The following is a 20,698-nucleotide window of genomic DNA, read 5'->3' on the forward strand; positions in this document are numbered from 1 at the left end:
GGATCCTATTGATAACGGTTCTGCTATGGCTCGCTTCGACTTTGAAAATCCAATATTTCAAGCTGAAGAAGGGGATGATGAAGATTGTGAACTCCCTGAAGAACTTGCCAGGTTGTTGAAACAAGAGGAAAGGGTTATTCAACCGCATCAAGAGTTTGTTGAAGTGATTAATCTCGGCACCGAAGACGCCAAGAGAGAAATCAAAATAGGGGCTGCTTTGGAAGATAATGTGAAGAAAGGGCTGATTAAATTGCTGCAAGAATACATTGACATCTTCGCCTGGTCTTATCAGGACATGCCTGGGCTGGACACGGACATCGTGGTACACCGCTTGCCTCTCAAAGAAGGTTGTCCTCCGGTCAAGCAGAAGCTCAGAAGAACAAGACCAGAGATGGCTGTCAAGATAAAGGAAGAAGTGCAAAAGCAGTTGGATGCAGGGTTTCTAGCAGTCACCAATTATCCGCCATGGGTTGCAAACATCGTCCCAGTACCTAAGAAGGATGGAAAGGTACGGATGTGTGTCGACTATCGGGATCTGAACAGAGCTAGCCCTAAAGATGATTTCCCATTACCTCACATCGACGTTTTGGTGGATAATACAGCTCAGTTCTCGGTATTCTCCTTCATGGATGGCTTTTCTGGCTATAACCAAATCAAGATGGCACCAGAAGACATGGAAAAGACAACTTTCATAACCCCGTGGGGCACCTTCTGCTACAAGGTGATGCCGTTTGGTCTGAAAAATGCCGGAGCAACATATCAACGAGCTATGGTAACTCTGTTCCATGATATGATTCATCATGAAATCGAGGTTTATGTGGATGATATGATTGCCAAATCTCAGACAGAAGAAGAACATTTGGTGAATTTGCAGAAACTGTTTGAGCGTTTGAGGAAATTCAAGCTGAGGCTTAATCCGAACAAGTGTACTTTCGGGGTGAGATCGGGAAAATTGCTGGGTTTTATTGTTAGCGGAAAAGGGATTGAGGTGGATCCTGACAAAGTGAAAGCAATACAGGAAATGCCTGAGCCAAGAACAGAGAAGCAAGTCCGTAGTTTCTTAGGGAGGTTGAACTACATTGCAAGGTTCATCTCTCACCTAACAACCACGTGTGAGCCAATTTTCAAATTGCTGAGGAAAGATCAGGATATCAGGTGGAATGAAGATTGTCAAAGGGCTTTCGAGAAGATAAAAGAGTATCTACAGAAACCTCCGATCCTTATACCTCCAGTTCCTGGGAGACCTCTGATAATGTACCTATCAGTGACTGAGAACTCGATGGGGTGTGTATTGGGCCAGCATGACGAGTCTGGTCGAAAAGAGCATGCCATATACTACCTTAGCAAAAAGTTTACCGACTGTGAAATCAAATATTCGCAGCTTGAGAAAACTTGCTGTGCTTTGGCCTGGGCTGCTCGCCGACTGAGGCAGTATATGTTGAACCATACTACCTTGTTGATTTCTAAGATGGATCCAGTGAAATACATATTCGAGAAGCCAGCTCTCACCGGAAAGGTCGCTCGTTGGCAAATGATTTTAACAGAGTATGATATTCAGTATACGTCACAGAAGGTCATCAAAGGGAGTATTCTGTCAGACTACCTTGCCGAGCAGCCGATTGATGATTATGAGCCGATGAAGTTTGAATTCCCTGATGAAGACATCATGTTCCTCAAGATGAAAGACTATGAAGAGCCAGTTGTTGGGGAGGGACCTGATCCGAACGAAAAGTGGACTTTGTTGTTTGATGGGGCTGTCAATGCTAGAGGAAGTGGAGTTGGTGCTGTCATTACAACTCCGAAAGGTGCCCACATACCTTTCACCGCTCGTTTGACTTTCGAGTGCACCAATAATGAAGCTGAGTACGAGGCCTGTATCTTGGGCATTGAGCAAGCCATTGATCTGAGAATCAAGACTCTGGACATCTTCGGAGATTCAGCTCTGGTGATTAATCAAGTGAATGGTGATTGGAATACTCTCCAGCCCACTCTGGTCCCCTACAGAGATTACACGAGAAGACTGTTGACTTTCTTCACAACGGTAAAATTGTATCATATACCTCGTGATGAGAACCAGATGGCAGACGCACTTGCTACTCTATCCTCCATGATCAAGGTAATTCGTTGGAACCATGCTCCCAGGATCGATGTGATGCGCCTTGACAGGGCCGCGTATGTGTTTGCTGCTGAACTGGTAGTCGATGACAAGCCCTGGTATCACGATATCAAGTGCTTTCTGAAGAATCAAGAGTACCCTGCAGGGGCATCCAACAATGACAGAAAGACTTTGAGAAGATTGGCAGGTAGTTTCTTCTTGAACAAAGACGATGTGTTGTATAAGAGGAACTTCGACATGGTTTTGCTCAGATGTGTGGACAGACACGAGGCGGACATGTTAATGCAGGAAGTTCATGAAGGTTCCTTCGGTACTCATGCCGGTGGACATGCAATGGCTAAGAAATTGTTGAGAGCGGGTTATTATTGGATGACCATGGAATCAGATTGTTTCAAGTATGCTCGGAAGTGTCATAAATGCCAGATTTATGCTGATAAGGTGCATGTACCGCCGAATCCTCTGAATGTGATGTCTTCGCCGTGGCCGTTTGCTATGTGGGGCATTGACATGATTGGAAAGATTGAGCCGACTGCTTCCAATGGGCATCGCTTCATCCTTGTTGCCATCGACTATTTCACCAAGTGGGTCGAAGCAGCGTCATTTGCGAATGTCACCAGACATGTGGTTGCCCGTTTCATCAAGAAAGAAATCATTTGTCGCTATGGGATTCCCGAAAGAATCATTACTGATAATGGTTCTAATCTCAACAACAAAATGATGAAGGAGTTGTGTCAGAACTTCAACATTCAGCATCACAATTCTTCCCCTTACCGCCCTAAGATGAACGGCGCTGTTGAGGCGGCAAATAAGAACATAAAGAAGATTGTGCAGAAGATGGTCGTCACGTACAGAGATTGGCATGAGATGCTACCTTTCGCCTTGCATGGGTACCGTACTTCAGTACGTACATCGACCGGGGCAACCCCCTACTCCCTTGTGTATGGTATGGAAGCAGTCCTACCTGTTGAAGTGGAGATTCCTTCCCTAAGAGTCTTGTTGGATGTCAAGCTAGACGAAGCTGAATGGATTCGGACAAGGTTCAATGAGTTGAGTCTTATCGAAGAGAAGCGAATGGCAGCCATTTGTCATGGGCAGTTGTATCAGAGTCGGATGAAGAGAGCTTTTGATCAGAAGGTGCGTCCTCGTTGTTTCCAAGTCGGAGATTTAGTGTTGAAAAGGATCCTTCCTCCTCAGACAGATCACAGGGGCAAGTGGACTCCTAACTATGATGGACCGTATATTGTCACCAAGGTTTTTGATGGTGGGGCCCTAATGCTTGCAACTATGGAGGGCGAAGACTTCGCTTCCCCTGTGAACTCAGACGCAGTTAAAAAATACTTCGCATAAAATAGACCCGCTGGACAGTAAAAAGAATAGTCCAGGCAAAAATGGGCATCCCGGCGAACCAAGAAAATGGAAAGGTTCGGGCAAAAATTAGGGATCAAAAAATAAAAAAAGATTGTACACCCGGTAAGTTGAAAACCTGAAAAGGCAACTTAGGCAAAAATGGGTATCCCGGTGGATCGAAAACCCGAAAAGGGCGATCCAGGCAAAAGTTAGGGATTAAGCGAATGACTGCGTTCTGAGTAGCTCTGAATCTCATCTCGTGCCAATGACTGGAAATTTTTGAAGGATAGGAAACAATCCAATCACTCTTTCAGAAAGCTGATCATCTGGAGGATCTTGAAGACGGGCAAGTCATAGCCGAATTGGAACCCAATAGAAATCCACTTCACATTGCCATTAGATTAATTTTTGTTTTATCTATTGTGCGATTACCTCTTTCCAGGGATTGCCTCTTAATGTAAATGCCTATTCAGAGGCCATTCAATCAATAAAATCATGTTATTCAGTATATCTCTGTTTTCATTTTCATTTTACTGTTTTGTTTGCAAAAATGACGTCCGAATTTTTGATAAACATTGCATCATGACACATAAGGGCTTTACAGGTACATGCTCAATAAACATTTAAAATTGCTGTAAATTTTAAGTGCTTTGGATCGTCTATTCAGAACAGATACCCTCGGGGCATTTCCTTAAAATCCCCTTGCAGATGATCGTGAATATCTTCCCCAGTGAAGTCGCCAACAGACAAATTCGGTGTCTTATCCCTGCAGAGCTGATCAGAGCGTTGGATTCTTCAATCCCCAGCAGTTTCTCACCACCGTACTTCCCCAAGCGGTTGTTTCAGGACATACACTCCCCAGTAGAGTTGACAGTGCCAGACTATATATCCCCAGCGGAGTTGACAGCGCCAGACTGTATCTTTCCAGCAGAAGTGGTTGCTCCTTAGAGTTCGATGCCAGATCGATAGTCCCAATGCCAGATCCATGGGTTCTTTTCTTGAAGCAGAACCTCGGTACCGTATCAGTGTTTGCTCCCCCTGCTGAGTCATCTCTCGCAAATCGTGGTTGCCAAAACCATTGTAGCTTTCCTCAGCAGCAGGCTTCCAATGCCATTCTTTCCCCGATCAGAGTCTCGGTATGGCCAGAACACCGCATGGCTAGTCATCTCCCCACAGAGTTCTTTGCGCTGTGCATCTCCAACAGCCTTGCCAGAGCCCAGAAGATGGTGATCGTTTCCCCAGCAGATCCCCTTGCCTCGGCTTGGCATTCTACCCAGCATTTCGCATCCCTGCATGTAGAATCATATTGCATTGCATCCTTCCAAATCGCGTAGCATTTCCATTTTCATGGAGCATTACGCCATTGAAAAATTCAAACATATGCATGTAAACATAAAACATTCTCGGTATCCCAAGTGATAAGCTAGAAGTTGTTTCCAGTACTCAGACTGAAGATTGTTCATGACTTAACTTTGTGTCATTGGCCCAGGCGCCGCCTCTATTATCATTCCCTATTTCTGCCGATGCTGACAGGCATGAAGTTTTCCGGTATCCAGACCGAAGTGGCGTTCAGGCCAGTTTTCCGGTGTCCAGACCGAAGTGGCGTTCAGGCCAGTTTTCCGGTATCCAGACCGAAGTGGCGTTCAGGCCAGTTTTCCGGTATCCAGACCGAAGTGGCGTTCAGGCCAGTTTTCCGGTGTCCAGACCGAAGTGGCGTTCAGGCCAGTTTTCCGGTATCCAGACCGAAGTGGCATTCAGGCCAGTTTTCCGGTATCCAGACCGAAGTGGCGTTCAGGCCAGTTTTCCGGTGTCCAGACCGAAGTGGCGTTCAGGCCAGTTTTCCGGTATCCAGACCGAAGTGGCATTCAGGCCAGTTTTCCGGTATCCAGACCGAAGTGGCGTTCAGGCCAGTTTTCCGGTATCCAGACCGAAGTGGCATTCAGGTCAGTTTTCCGATATTCAGATCGAAGTCCTTTCCAGTATTCAGACTGATGAGCGACATTCCGGCCATGGTGTTTTGGTATGCAAGTTAACATTCTTTATTCAGACTGACTCTCACCGTACCAGACGGATTCTTCTTTCAAGACCACCTCTTTGCCGATTCTGACAGACATTGTTACTTCATTTCACTTCAGTGCAAATTTTTTGGGCTTTTATTGTATTCAATCCCTTGATACCTCGAAAGCACGAAAGCAGCTGTCATCTTCCTTCCGGGTCTCCAGTTGATTGAATAGGGGCAGCTGTAATACCCCAAAATTTACCCTTCAGTTTTTCCAAAAAAAAAAAAAAAAAAAAAAAAAAAATAAATAAATAATTAAAATATAACAAATTTTGGGTCTCCCTCATTCCAAGCCCACAAGTCCACGAAAATCAGCTATAAATATAAGAGTTTCAGTAGGGTTTCAGACACTTGGAAATTCCCTGAGAAATAGACTTGGAGTTCACGTGGAGTTTCAAATCTAGGAACTACTCTGCAGCAACCTTCGGGCAGCCCTGAGAAGTTCATTCCGCCTCGCGCAAACCCTAAACGTTACTTCGCCAATCCGGCCTTGCCTTCCAATTTTAACAGGTCTTTCATCAGGTATGCCTCTGTTCCTATTACTCTATGCCTCGGGTTGAATACTGAATATATGAGGTAACCTCAGGCTTGGCCCACAGGGTTATATTTGTGTATGAATATGTGATTTATGCCTTGACTGTTTAACAATTTCGTTTATGAGGTGAATGCCATAGGATCTGGAATCTTTAACATCGTGCAGGTACCAATGGAAAATCCAAATCCCGCAGGTGCTCGCTAGCCGTTTCGCTAGGCGAGCACGCAGCGAAGCTTCGTTAGGCTTTCGCTAGGCGAAGCAGTCGCGAATGTGACAGTATCTGCTTTATTCCGTTTTGTTCTAACCTGTTCTTTGTGTTGTCATGGCCTTGTTATCTTTTGATTTCAATCCTGTTTGCCTAACCCCTTTTGTTGAGTTTTTGTGAGGGCTCACATATTCTCGCAGGGATACCCTCCGGAGGTTTATTCCGATTTCCCGTACTGATTGGTTTTCTTTGATGGCATCAGCTTGGGAGAATCTCAGGGTTGCTTATCCTTTAATTGCTGTAACTTCGGATCTTGATCCGTGTGGTATTTTACTTCTTCCCTTTTATTTCTACGGTTTCTTAGCTGGAAGACCTCGATAGGAGGCAATGTTTGAGCCCCTTGGTGGCATTTTTTCTATTTCAAGATATATGTTTTGTGTGATGTGATTGTTTCCCCATAGGATGCGAGGCTTCGCATAGCCTCCCGTTTGCATGCCAATTTAGGTAGCACTGTTCCTCCGCCTAGGACTTCCTTTTCGCATGCGCGTTCCTACAACGCAAACTAACCCTAAAACCCAAAGCAACACGTTTACTCCTTCTACTACAGGCGAGTAAGTCTCCAAAGGTCGAGCATCCGGTAGATTGCGTAGTAACGTTGTTCACCCCGTAACCTAATCCATAACCCCGTAGTTAGTCGAACTACGGCTTGCTCTGATTCTCATTCCAGATGAGATACGTAGGCATAAGACGCGATGTCTTAGCGAGCACAATTACCCCCAACCCATAGGTCAGCCGAGCTACGAAGACTCTGATTCTCATATTCAGATGAGATGCGTATGCAGTGGATGCGACATCCGCGCGAGTCATTTCTCTTAACCTTTTTAGTAAATAGCACATTAGGCAAACCCATACCTTTTAAACAGAAACCGCATAAGTGGATCCCGTAGAGTACTACGGATGCGTAGGGGTGCTAATACCTTCCCTTCGCATAACCGACTCCCGAACCCAAGATTTGGTTGCGAGACCTTGTCTTTTTCTTTCCTATTTTCAGGTTTACTTCGAGCGTTTCCTTTCCCTCCTTTGGGATAAATAACGCACGGTGGCGACTCTCCTGTCTTTTTTCTTCGCCGGTTGTCTTTTTTCGCACTGTATTTTTTCAGGTTGCGACACCGGAGTTGGGAGGGCTTTGAAGTCTAAAAAGCTCACTCCTCGCTTCATTGGTCCGTATCAGATCTTAGAACGAGTTGGAAAAGTTGCTTATCGGATGGCATTACCACCTAATCTTTCGAATTTGCATGATGTATTCCATGTGTCGCAGCTTCGGAAGTATATCTCAGATCCGTCTCATGTGGTTAGTATGGACGATGTGCAAGTGCGAGATAATTTAACAGTAGAGACAAAGCCTATACGAGTTGAAGATCGTGAAACAAAGACTCTTCGAGGAAAAGAGATTGTGTTGGTTAAAGTCGTTTGGTTGGGAGTTGCGGGCGAAAGCATGACATGGGAACTTGAGAGTCGAATGAAGGAGTCCTATCCGGAGTTATTTGCTTGAGGTATGTTTTCGAGGACGAAAACTCTTTTAGTAGGGGAGAGTTGTAACACCCCGAAATAAATAAGAGGATTATTTAATTAAGTTAATAATATATTTAATAATTTAATTAAATAAATTGAATTATTGGATTATTATTATTATTATTATTATTATTATTTGGAATAATAATTAGTTGAAAATATATAAGTTGGAATAAGAGAAAAAGGTTTCGTGGTTGGTAAAGAGTTTTTCACGTGAAACAGAGAAAGCGGCTGAAAGGTGAAAAGTGGAGAAAGAGCAAAGGGTGACGAACGGAAAAGCTTGAAGCTTAGAGAGTTGCCGGATTATCTTAGGTAAGGGGGGTTTATCGTCGTTTAATGGGTATTATAGCTTAACATGTCATGGGTAGTGAGAAACCGTTGAATTGACCCTAATTGGGATTTTGAATGCTGGAACCTATGTTGGATAAATTGTGTTTAGACTGTAATTGAATCCGTGTTTGAGTGTATTGTGAATTTCTGAACGTATAGCTTTTTACGGAAATTGAATCGGAGGTCCGGAAGTCCTCCAACGGCGGAAAATGCGGAGAACTCTGCATTCTGCCTTGTGTTAGCGCAGGAACTGCTGTTTCGTCTGTGTTAACCGGTTAACCCAGGGCGTTAACCGGTTAACACTGTTATGTTTTGTGGAAATGTGTTGTTTTGCCTGCGTTAACCGGTTAACCCAGGACGTTAACCGGTTAACACTGTTGCGTTTTGCCAGAAAATGTATTTGTCCTGCGTTAACCGGTTAACCCAGGGCGTTAACCGGTTAACACTGTTGCAGTATGGAAAAATTGTAAATTTTTATGTTGTGAACACAATTGGTGAGTGGCCTATTGTAGTTAATTATGATGAGTAATTTTGTTGGGTTATGTGATGAAGAGTTGATGCAAATATGTTGATAAGTTGTGTTAAAATTGTTGAAAATATTGAGTTGTAGGCTTGATGAGCCAAAATTAATTATAAGTTGTTTTGTTGAAAATACTGAGTTGTAGGCTGATGAGCCAAAGTTGATTATAAGTTGTTTTTGTTGAAAAAGCTGTTGTGTTGCTGTTATTATTATGTTGTTGAAATTGCAAGTCGTACCTGCCATATACATTCATATGCATAGAGTCGGAGCTTTGCTCACACCACGTTGGCCTGGATTGGCAAAATTTATGGAGCTTTGCTCACACCACGTTGGCCTGGATTGGCAAAATTTATGGAGCTTTGCTCACACCACGTTGGCCTGGATTGGCAGAATTTTAAGTTGAAAGTTGAAGGCTTATGCCTTGATGCCTACTAAAATGGCAATGATCTAAGTTGGGAGTTTTACTCCGAATGGTACCACATGCATGACAAGTCGAGTCTCATTAGAGTCGCATTTATGTTGGTCTGTTGTATGGCGTGTAATAGGAATGGATGCATTTCAGTATTATATGTGTTATATGTTGTGTGTTGCGTTGATGTTGAGTATGATTGAGTTGATAACTGCCGTTGCCGAATGTGTAATCTGATTTGGGTGATAAAACGTGTTAATTTACTTAGCATTACATGATAATTTATAATGTTTGTTATATCGATTGAGGAACTCACCCTTACAATTATTTTTCAGGTAATGAGCAGTGATTGAGTAGAAGCTAGTGCTTGGAGTCTAGTGTAGTCACCGTAGTGGGTCATGCTCTGATAGATGTAACATCGGGACGGGATGTTTTAGATTGTTTTGTTGTCGGTTGTTGAACCATTTTCATGTAATACGTTATATGTTTTTTTGGAATGGTTGAGTTGAATTATATCCGCTGCGAATTGTGAAAAAAAATGTTATTTTGATTAAATAATGAGCATGACGGTTATTATGTTGTTAATTGTTGTGTGACACCCTTGGTGCATATTTACTCTGATACTTGTTGTTGTTATTTTAAATAAATATTTGGGGTATTTTAGAAGGGTGTTACATCAAACATCTATCTTGAAGTTTTGAAGTCATGGCAAAAGTTTCCAAAAACGGAAAGTGACATGTAATTTCAAGTTTCCAAAAATGGCAAGTTTTTGGTCCACATTCAACTTGACTTTCCAATATCAAAGAAGCTTCAAATGGAATTTTGGTGAACATAAAAGTTGAAGATCTTTCTCTCCTCGTTTCAAAAAGTCCTATATCATGTCCATCTGATAATTGGTTGAGAAGTTATGGCCAAATGATCACAAAGTATGCATGGAAGTTCAAAATGCCATAACTTTTGATCCAAAACTCCAAATTGGTCCACTCTTTTTGAAAAATGCTCCTTGTGACCAAGAGATTCCAAATCAACATTTGCCTTGCATGAAAGAAGATCACATGACCACTTGTTCATACATATGCATTTTGGAGGGAAAATTCATAATTTGAATTTGGTTGATCATACAAGCAAATTAACACTTCCATGATGATTATTGAATGATTTTAAGTGAATACAAGCCTCAACATGGCACTGTTCACGTGTGGATTGGTCATGCTACCTCACACTTGCAATTTTGCAAAACACCTCATATTTCTCTAATCAAGTTTAGCCAAGGCAAATTGAGATTAGCACAGTCATTAACACATGATATAAATACCAAATCATAACTGTTTTTCAAAGGAGAAGCAATTCAGATCTCAAAGTTTCCATTCCCTCCAAAATTTCTCTCTCTTCAAATCTCTCTGTTCTTCACACAAACCTTGATTCTCTTTGCATATTCTTACTCCTGGAAGAATTCTAAGCAAGATTCAACCATTGGATTGGATAATTGAGCTTGATTTTTAGCAGATTGAACGCATGAACATGAAGATGGATTGTCGAAATTGAGCTAGATTCAAGCTATTTCCATTGCTAATTCTTATTCAAAGCTTCAAGATATAAGCATAGGAAGAGATCTGGAAGTTCTGGAAGCTTGAGGACACGAGTTTGGATCACTGCATCTCAAGTAGGTGAAAATTCGACCACCTCTTTTTGCCTTTTTCTTGCCATAAATATGTAGATCGTGTTGTGCTGAGAATGCTGATAGTTTTAGATCTTGATTTGGTTGAGAAATGAACATGCTATGTGGAATTAAAGTTTGGATGTTCAATATGTTTTCGCTCGATCCGTTCGATTCATGAGGTTTTAGGTTGGTTTGATATGATATTCATGATCCTTGTTGAAAGACCTTTCGAACCATGTATATTTTGCAAAAATCTGGAAAAAATTTCTTGAGGCTCCACCGCAGACGGCCGGAAAAAACGGTTGCTCCACCGTCTGCAACTGGTTAGGGTTTTTGCCCAGTCATCCTCCACGTGCGTGCCTGTTGTCTGAACCATTGGTGCTTATGCTTTGACCGTGCTTGCATGTTCTTGACCTTTCTTATGTGGCTTGCCAGCGCATAAATGAAGCGCTGCGTTTCATTGAGCGCTCATGGATCCTTCAGTGCTTGCGTTCGATCCTTGGCATTACATTGTTTCTGATTTTATTTTGAACATTCTCATTTAACCTTGGATGCGTGTGCTCGATACCTGGCGTATGCATGTTTCTGAATTTAATTTTTGAATTCTCATTTACCTTCCATGCGTGTGTTCGAACCTGGCTTGTGCATTTTGCTGAGTTTATTTGAATTCTCATTTTCCCTCCATTATTTTCATATTATTTCACATTATTCCATTTTATTTGTTCAACTTTCAAAAATCATAAAAAATAGCAAAATGTTTCAAATTGATCCAATTTTTTTTTCACATTCTTGTTTTAATCTCTAGTTTTTTATAGCATTTATTTCATGAATTGTTGATTGCTGGATTTTTAATGTGTGATTTTTGTTTGAACCATGTGCCAAATTGACATGTTACATTCAATGCTTTGTGAAATGCTTTGTGTTGATCCAATTGATCTGAAATTTGGCATGCTTGATCCTCACATGTGATATGATTTTTGAGCTTTGGTTTGAGATTTTTATCATATGTTATCACTGTTTTGGACACATGAAGATATGTTGTGACAATTTGTGTCACATTTTTGGTATTCAATTTGTGCATTTTTGTTTACCTATCATTTGAGATCTTCTGGATTTGATTTTTTGCATGATGTTTGTTCATAACATGAGTAACTTGCATAAAAAATTTCATGATCATTGGATGCTTTTCTGTTTTGATTTGGATTTTCTGACTTGGATGTCCATATTGTGCACATTTGCTTGCCTTTGCTTTACATTGATCATTTGATGTCTTTGCCATGTGAATTGATGCTGGTCCTTTTGAGGACATTTTATGACATGTTTGAACTTGCTTTGTGCAAAAGATTGAGTTCTGTTTTCATCATTTGATTTGGTTTTGAACCTAGTCTTTGAACTAGTGTTTTGTACATAAACTAATTGTGCTTTGTGTTTCAGGTTTGGACATTTAGCTTTAATGGTTGGATTTGATCTCACTTTGTGAGATACAAATGATTTGAATTCTAACACATTGCTGTTTTGTAGGACTCTAAGTGATAGGCTTGAGCTCATTGCTTCATTTGATTGCTTGACCATTGCTCATTGAAATATTGGAAAGTTCCACTGTTTGTCTGTTGGTTTTCTGATTGAGATATTAACTGTTAAGCTTTTGTACAGGTACATTAGTTGCTTGCTTTTAGATCTTGCTTGAGCTTTGGATTGTGGTTGATACACTACTTAGGTAGCTACTCTCTTACTCTATGTAGTCTGGAAGTCCTGTCACCTTTTTGGCAGGCATTTGGCTGAAGTCCTCCTTATGAGGCTCTGTTTGTGATTGTTTACATTTGTGCCAAAGACCTCTAAATGAGGCATGTTACTTGATAAGTCCTCCTAAGTGAAGAGGCAATTGACAGATAGAAGGGATTAGCAATCAATCCCCTGCTATTCAGTGAGTCGTTATGCTCGCACTATGTGCTGATGCTTTTGAACAAACACCCAAGATCTTTGTATAATGTCTGTCAAGTGGAATAGGATCCCACATTCTGGATCCCCACGCTTTCTTTGTCATAAGCTCACCCTGGCCAGGGTTAAGAGCATGAGGTCTCATCCTCATTTCCATATTTGATCAGCTTCACCCTAACTCTCAATGTTAGTGGTTAAGAGCTCACAGATTACCTGATACAGTTTGGCTTGTTTGTCGAGGTTGATATGACCCCTCTTGACTAAAGCCCACCTATTTGATTGAGCCTCTTGTTTGTATATAGCGTGTGATGCATTGTTTGCTTGATTGCTTTGCATGTGTTTGCTTTTTGCTCATTTGTTTGTTCTTGTGGAGTTAGATATAAGTCCATTTATTGGCATTCTGTTTCCTGTTTGTTTTTGGAGTTGGATGTAAGTCCATTGATTGGCATTCTGTTTCCTCTTTCTGTGGTTCTCTTATGATACTTGCTTATTGCTTTTACCTTGTGTTGCCTAATTCCAAAGGAACTTACTTGGATCATCTCTATGATCTTGAGAAAGGAACCCCTACTTGTGATTGCATTCCTTTATTCCCCACCTCTTGCATGCTTAACCTTAATCCTTTTTCATCCTTAACCCAAACCAAAAACTTTTGTGCAAACATTTGATCTTGTTTTCAACATTAGAAACCTAGACCTTATGCCTTTGATTTTCAAACTTTTTTCATAATACTCATTTTGAATTGAATCTTTAAATCCACTTTGACCATTTTGTACATACTTCTAATTGGTTAATCTAACCCACTCAAATGTGTTTCTTTGTGGTTCCAATGTCCACTTCTTAATCAAATTTTTCCATAACCTTTAGCTATTAGGTTTGAGTTATCTTTGTGGTTGATGTAAATCTCACCTATGTCCTTAGTGATGGACAATAAGTCTTCCATGCTTATTATAGGGCATAATCCCTCACTAGCATGTCGAAGCTATTCTCACATGGTGGACTTGTGGTTTTTCAGGTTGAGTTTTCTCCCTTTGATAACAAAAGACCTTAAGGCTTTTGGACCAATCAATCCACTCACTTGTTTCGAATTTTTTTACCCGAACTACGGGGTTTTGATCCTTATCTTTCATGAGAAGGTACGTAGGCAATGGGTTCATCCATCCAAACACAAAATGTAAATAAACTTGTATATTCTTCTCTCATCTCTTCAATCATGTTTGCACAAAACAATTTCATAACAATAACCTTTTGCAACAAGCGTGAAAAGGGATCCCTAGGAGTACCTAGGATGTTGTGGGTGCCTAACACCTTCCCATGACATAACCAACCCCCTTACCCAGATCTCTGTCTTTTACTAGTTTTGTTTGTAAAACTTTATAGGTTTTTGTTCGCTTTTTAACCATTCCTTTGGATAAATAGAAGTGCGGTGGCGACTCGACTTTGTATGATTTACCTTGGATTTAGTTAATATCTCCAATGGTAACGAATACACCGCTACACATAGTTCATAAGGAGTATTAGGAACTGCCTTGCTAGGAATCCTATTAATCAAATACGCAGCGGTCCTTAATGCGTAGGTCCACAATGATAAAGGTACATTACTATAATTTAACATTGACCTAACCATATTCATGAGAGTACGATTCTGCCTCTCAGCCACACCATTTTGTTGTGGTGTGCCTGGCATAGTATATTGTGCACATATGCCACGACTTTCGAGGAACTTTGCAAATGGACCTGGACATTGTCCCTTCTCATTATATTTTCCATAATACTCACCACCTCTATCAGACCTCACTATCTTTACCTTTTTATCTAATTGCCATTCCACCTCATCAATGAATACTTTTAGCATGTCCACTGATTGAGATTTTTCATGCAATAAATACAAGTAACAATAACGTGAGAAATCATCAATAAAAGTGATGAAATACTTTTCTCCTCCCCAAGAAGGGACGTCGAAAGGACCACAAATATCAGTGTGTATCAATTCAAGGAGTTCACTGCTTCTTGTAGACGAATTTTTAGATATTTGTTTGGAATGTTTTCCTTTAATGCTATCCAAACATATATTCCAGTCACCAAAATCTAGACTTGAAACATGAGTAGTCGCACCCGAATCAAGCCACCAAGTATTATTTGGTACTTCAATAAGATTTGATTCGAAATTTATGGAAACATAAAACATACCTTTCTTTTCGAACCACATCTTCCTTTTAGGACAATCCTTTTTGAAGTGTCCGCTCTCCTTACAGAAATAACATTTCTTTTCCTTTTGGACTCTGCCCTCAATAACATTAGTTGGTTTATTGAAAGATATAAAGCTAGACTTGTCGCCAAAGGTTTCACTCAAAAGGATGGTGTTGACTACAAAGAAACCTTTTCTCCTGTTTCAAAGAAAGACTCTTTGAGAATTGTTTTGGCTTTGGTGGCTCATTATGACTTAGAGCTTCACCAAATGGATGTAAAAACCGCCTTTCTAAATGGTGACTTAGAGGAAGAAGTGTATATGGCTCAACCTGAAGGTTTTGTTACTGCAGGAAAAGAAAATTTAGTGTGTAAATTAAAGAAGTCAATATATGGATTAAAGCAGGCTTCTAGACAATGGTATCTTAAATTTAACAATACTATTTTGTCATATGGTTTTGTAGAGAACACTGTAGATCGGTGTATCTATATGAAGGTCAGTGGGAGCAAATTCATAATTTTAGTCTTATATGTTGATGATATTTTACTTGCTGCCAATGATTTTGCTTTGTTACATGATGTAAAGAAGTTTCTCTCCAATAAATTTGAAATGAAGGATATGGGTGAGGCATCATATGTGATAGGAATAGAAATATTCCGTAATAGATCACAAGGACTATTGGGAATGTCTCAGAAAGGCTATATAAATAAAATTTTAGAGAGATTCAGAATGGACAAATGCTCTGGAGGGACAGTTCCTATTCAGAAAGGGGACAAGTTTAGTCAAATGCAATGTCCCAAAAATGAATTAGAGCGAAAAGAAATGGAGTCTATTCCCTATGCATCAGTGGTTGGGAGCTTGATGTATGCCCAAACATGTACCCGACCGGATATTAGTTTTGCTGTTGGTATGTTAGGTCGATATCAAAGTAATCCTGGAATGGATCACTGGAAAGCTGCAAAGAAAGTTCTTAGGTACTTACAAGGAACCAAAGATTACATGCTCACATATAGAAGGTCAGATCACCTTGAAGTGGTTGGCTACTCAGATTCAGAGTTTGCAGGATGTGTGGACTCAAGAAAATCCACATTTGGATATGTTTCTCTTCTGGCTGGAGTGGAAAACAGTTCATCATTTCTACTTCTACTATGGAGGCAGAATTCGTGGCATGCTTTGAGGCCACAATTCAATCATTATGGTTGCGGAACTTCACCTTAGGGCTTGGTATTGTCGACAGTATAGCTAGGCCGCTAAGGATTTATTGTGATAATTTTGCAGCTGTGTTCTTCTCTAAGAATGATAAATATTCCAAAGGTGCTAAACACATGGAATTGAAATACTTATTAGTGAAAGAAGAAGTGCAGAAACAAAAGGTGTCATTTGAACATATTGGAACAAATTTAATGATAGCGGATCCGTTAACTAAAGGTTTACCGCCCAAAACATTTATTGGTCATGTAGAAAGGATGGACATTATGTAAAAGTCCTTGTTAACATCGTATTATTTTTGGTATATATACAAGTATAGTTTAATGTTCGTATTGTATGACAATTGTGAATTCAATTAAAGTTATGTTTCTGTTGAGTTTTGACATCCATATTATATTATACATGTTATTGTAATATGTGATGACTAGGTGTCTTTGAAAAGACATGAGAGACACATTATTGTATCCCCTAAAGTTATTTGAATTGAATTGATTCGTGATACATGGAAGGAATCAAGTTGATGAATAATTGTGACCGCCATGATCCGATCATTTCAATTCATTAAAGATAATAATTTGGTGCTTTCAATGAATGGATGTAAATACAATTTCTCGATAAACATATTGTTATTGGTCAGAGATATGGGAACAATTTTGTATTGTAGGTAACCAATCGATAGCAAGGAGAAAGGATACAACGGGTTATAGTTGCAATTCCGATATCGAATTGTGCATGTTCTGATACATTTGGCACATCTAACAAGCAATTGTCATCTAGACGTCATGGCTCATATATTGCATATGTTTTTGTTTGGACAATGTTTTATCCTTGCGAATAAGTGAAGCTCTTGTTAGGTTGGAGTTGTGCTTGATTTTGAAGCCAATCTTTAGGTCGCTTATTCTCGGATGCTTGATTTTGGTCATGATGGATCATTTTATGCATAGAAGAACCGACACGTTGGAGCTAATTAAATAGCATGTCTTAGGGTTGAGTGTAGAGCTTGGGAGCTAAAATGTGGCGTATTTATTTCATGTTAGGAGAAAGATGTGATTTTATTTTCTTTCTATATGTTCATGTTCGATCAATGTGTTTAAATTTTCTGTAATAAATTTTGGTGTTGAAAGAGTTTTGGTGGAGTTTGTGTAAGCAAATGTGAACTGTTGTATTAATACCACATCTTGTGCTTTATTTTATTATTGCATTTTGATTTATTTTTTTAAAACCATACCCCCACATAATTTTAAGTCTCTCATCATATTATTTCTTATTCCTCCGCACAACGTTTCGACCACGACGGATCACACCTAATACCAAAATTCAAACATAAATTAATATCCACGTACTAGTAAATATTACTAGTATAAAAGAGTCTCTCTTATCCAACATAACTATATTAGGCCAAATAAGAAAGACAAATCAAAGAAATTCATCCCTACTTTTATAAATTAAATATATGTTAAGTTAAAATTCTCATCTTGCACAATTATGGTATAAGATTGAAACATCAAGATGTCACATGAGTCAAATGGGAGACTGTTGGATTAATTTATTATTAATTAGGTGTGACTCATGTAAACAATATTTGCCTTAAATAAAAGACACCTAAATGTGATGATTATTTTGGTAGATGGATAATTAAGTCAATGGGGTTTTATTTTGAAATTCAAAATACAAATCCCTCTTCTCTCTCTTCATGACTGTTGGGACATGACTCTTGGGGTGGAATATGACTGTTGGAATAAAGTGTCTATAAAAGGACACATTTAGGCAACCAACACCAACTTTTCTCATTCCTTCTCATTTTCTCACAAATACACAAAAGTATCTTCATCATCAAGGGTACAAATAAGGAAGAAGGAAGAGAGGAGAAAACAATTGCAAACAAGGATCAATAAATCAGACAAGAATCGACGTCATGGATCCGGGTACGCTTTTACGGTTTTATTTATAGAATCTAAGACAAGAATCGACGTCATGGATCCGGGTACGCTTTTACGGTTTTATTTATAGAATCTAAAATACTATGAAAATCATGATATCAAGATCCAAAACATAAAATTTTGCACTTCATCTCAAGGACCATTTTAGGAAATGATGTTCAAGACTCAAAATGCCATAAACAAATTTACATTCCTAGCTACTTCATTGCTTTGTCAAAAAAGTTAGATAAATGCAGAGAAATATATATATTCTTTTACCGACCTTGTCATAAAACATCCAATAACACTCAAACTAATCATAATTCACATTGTCCTAACATTTGTGCCAAAACATAACTAATCAAATTAATATCTTGTGTCTAATATGTCATACAGATTAATTAAATTAAATACTTTAATAAACTCCTAAACAATATCACAGTAGAATGAAGAGAAGAAGTGTGGAAGAAGAAATGATTTTAAATAAATATCTGTAATGTTACTGATTTTGCTGACATTATTGATAACATTTTTGATATTCTTCATAATATAAAGTAACAAGTGGGTTTGCAAGTAGCAATTCTTATCCAAATTGAGTTAAAATTTGTGATATCATTGTATCATCAAATTGGTAAATATTAAATATATCTAGAACTATTTTAATCATTCAACAGCCTAAATATATCTACCTGCTCAGCTAGTAGGTACCTCATAATTGACTTCATGTTTGTATTAATAGACAAACTATAGCTTGCTGTTTCCATATGAACACACCACTTTTAACAATGATTTTTTTACATTGATTTACACTTACCTATATATATATATATATATATATATATATATATATATATATATATATATATATATATCATTTTTAATGGATAACAATAATGCAACAAACAAGTTCCACTATTTGCCTCTCTTTTCACCTATATGTATGCCTACAGCCTCACACTCATTCTCATACTTTTTCCTCTTCATCTTTTTTTATCGTAATTTCTTTCACCTTTTCTTCTTCTTCTTCTCTATCATCAACCATCAAAACCATGAACAAAGTTGATAAATCTCAAGTTATAATTCTCTCTTTCATAGCTTTTCTCCTTGTGATCACACCCTTGTTACCTTCCTTTCTAAGACCTAGTTATCTATACTTAATCTTCAACATCCTTATCATTGCACTTGCGGCTCAATCCGGACTTCTCTCAGCATTCTCTGAGCCGTCAGAAGACAAAAAACATCATGTTTCTGTGTCTTCTAAGCAGAAACATGCATTGCAAAAACTAGAAGAAAATGAAGCTTCAACCATAAACAATGAAAATTCTGTCTCAGAAGAACAAAAAGTTAAGAAGCCTAAGGTTGTTGAAAAGTCTGCATATGAGAAGAAGGTTGTTTTTGTTGGTGAAAGTAAAGTTGATAATAAGGTGAAAAAATGTCCATCAATGCCAAGTCTCTTTTATATAGAAAATGGTGAAGAGGATGAGGAGGTTGAAGTAGAAGATGAGATTTGTGGTGTTAATGGACAAGAACTTTTTGCAAAAGCTGAAGCTTTTATTGGAAACTTCTATAAGCAGTTGAAGATGCAGAGAGAAGAGTATTGTGCTTATTAGAAAAAATATTAGGACTTAATTATCTTTTTTTTTCTCCCTAAAGAATGAATAATTGTCTAGTTGTGAGGATCCATTGTACAGATTTTGAGCTGGAATTAGAGGTTATGTGGTGTTAGTCCTGTTTGTCAATATTCAATTTTCATTATTATCATATTATAAAGTTCATATTAATTTGGAAATCTTGCACTTACTTTCTTTCAGACATGTTTAAACTATAGTTTTTTTAATTAGGTGAAACTCGGAATATTTTATTTGTTTCACTATTAGGATTTTAACTTCTATTTAGTTGCTGGATTAGAAAAAGAAACTAAATATATTTCATTTTTGAATAAATTACTATGTACTGTTAGCTGTCTTGCTTTTGAGAGACATCAAATACAAATTTATAAGGAACTACAATATTATATATTGTACTTTATATACAATATATAATATACAATATATAATATATTTTATTAATTAAATAAATATAATATGTAATTCAGTTAATATATTTAAATTAAAATATTAAAATTAATAGAAATAAATATTTTTTTATTAAACGATAATGTATTTTCAAAATAATTAAATGAAATGATAATATTTATTATGATTTTATTTTAATGCACTTGCTAAATTATTCAGATTATTTTTTGTAAATTGTAAAGGGATTTGATATGTAGTTTAAATATTTTCTTGTACTTTTTTATATTTGTTAAAAATAAAAGTTTGTTTGGTACAAATCTTACTTTTTGTTGACAAATTTATCTCGTAGTATTTTATATTTATCAATGACAAAGAATTGTCCTGCCTCTTATATATGAATGATAAATAATTGTTTCGTATTTGTCTATATATTTATTAGTCACAAAACTTTGTTATGTATTATTTATTTATCAATGACATATATTTATTCAATAATTTTTGTATTAATCAGTGACAAATGTATGTCTTTTAACTTTTTATGTGTTAGTGATAAGTATTTGTTCTCTATTTTTTTTTATACTTGTTAGTGATAAATATTTTTCTTTGATTTATTTATGTATCAATAAAAATATTTATTTCATATTTTGTTGATAATTATTGTTGACAAATATTTATCTTA

General features: G+C 38.1%; 1 protein-coding gene across 1 annotated transcript; it reads left to right on the forward strand.

The window, feature by feature from the left end:
• Window positions 1-18,957: 18,957 nt before the first annotated feature.
• On the forward strand, window positions 18,958-19,793 carry LOC127117676 (uncharacterized). Its single transcript, XM_051047762.1, has one exon. It carries the CDS (start codon window positions 19,054-19,056, stop codon window positions 19,612-19,614), a length of 561 nt encoding a protein of 186 aa, XP_050903719.1. The 5' UTR covers window positions 18,958-19,053; the 3' UTR covers window positions 19,615-19,793.
• The last annotated feature ends 905 nt before the right edge of the window (window positions 19,794-20,698 follow it).

The sequence above is a fragment of the Lathyrus oleraceus genome, chromosome 2 (assembly GCF_024323335.1).
Source record: "Lathyrus oleraceus cultivar Zhongwan6 chromosome 2, CAAS_Psat_ZW6_1.0, whole genome shotgun sequence".
NCBI lineage: Eukaryota > Viridiplantae > Streptophyta > Magnoliopsida > Fabales > Fabaceae > Lathyrus > Lathyrus oleraceus.

Bases quoted from the DNA above. Each gene is read 5' to 3' on its own strand.
- LOC127117676 (XM_051047762.1), top strand. From the start codon at position 19,054: ATGAACAAAGTTGATAAATCTCAAGTTATAATTCTCTCTTTCATAGCT.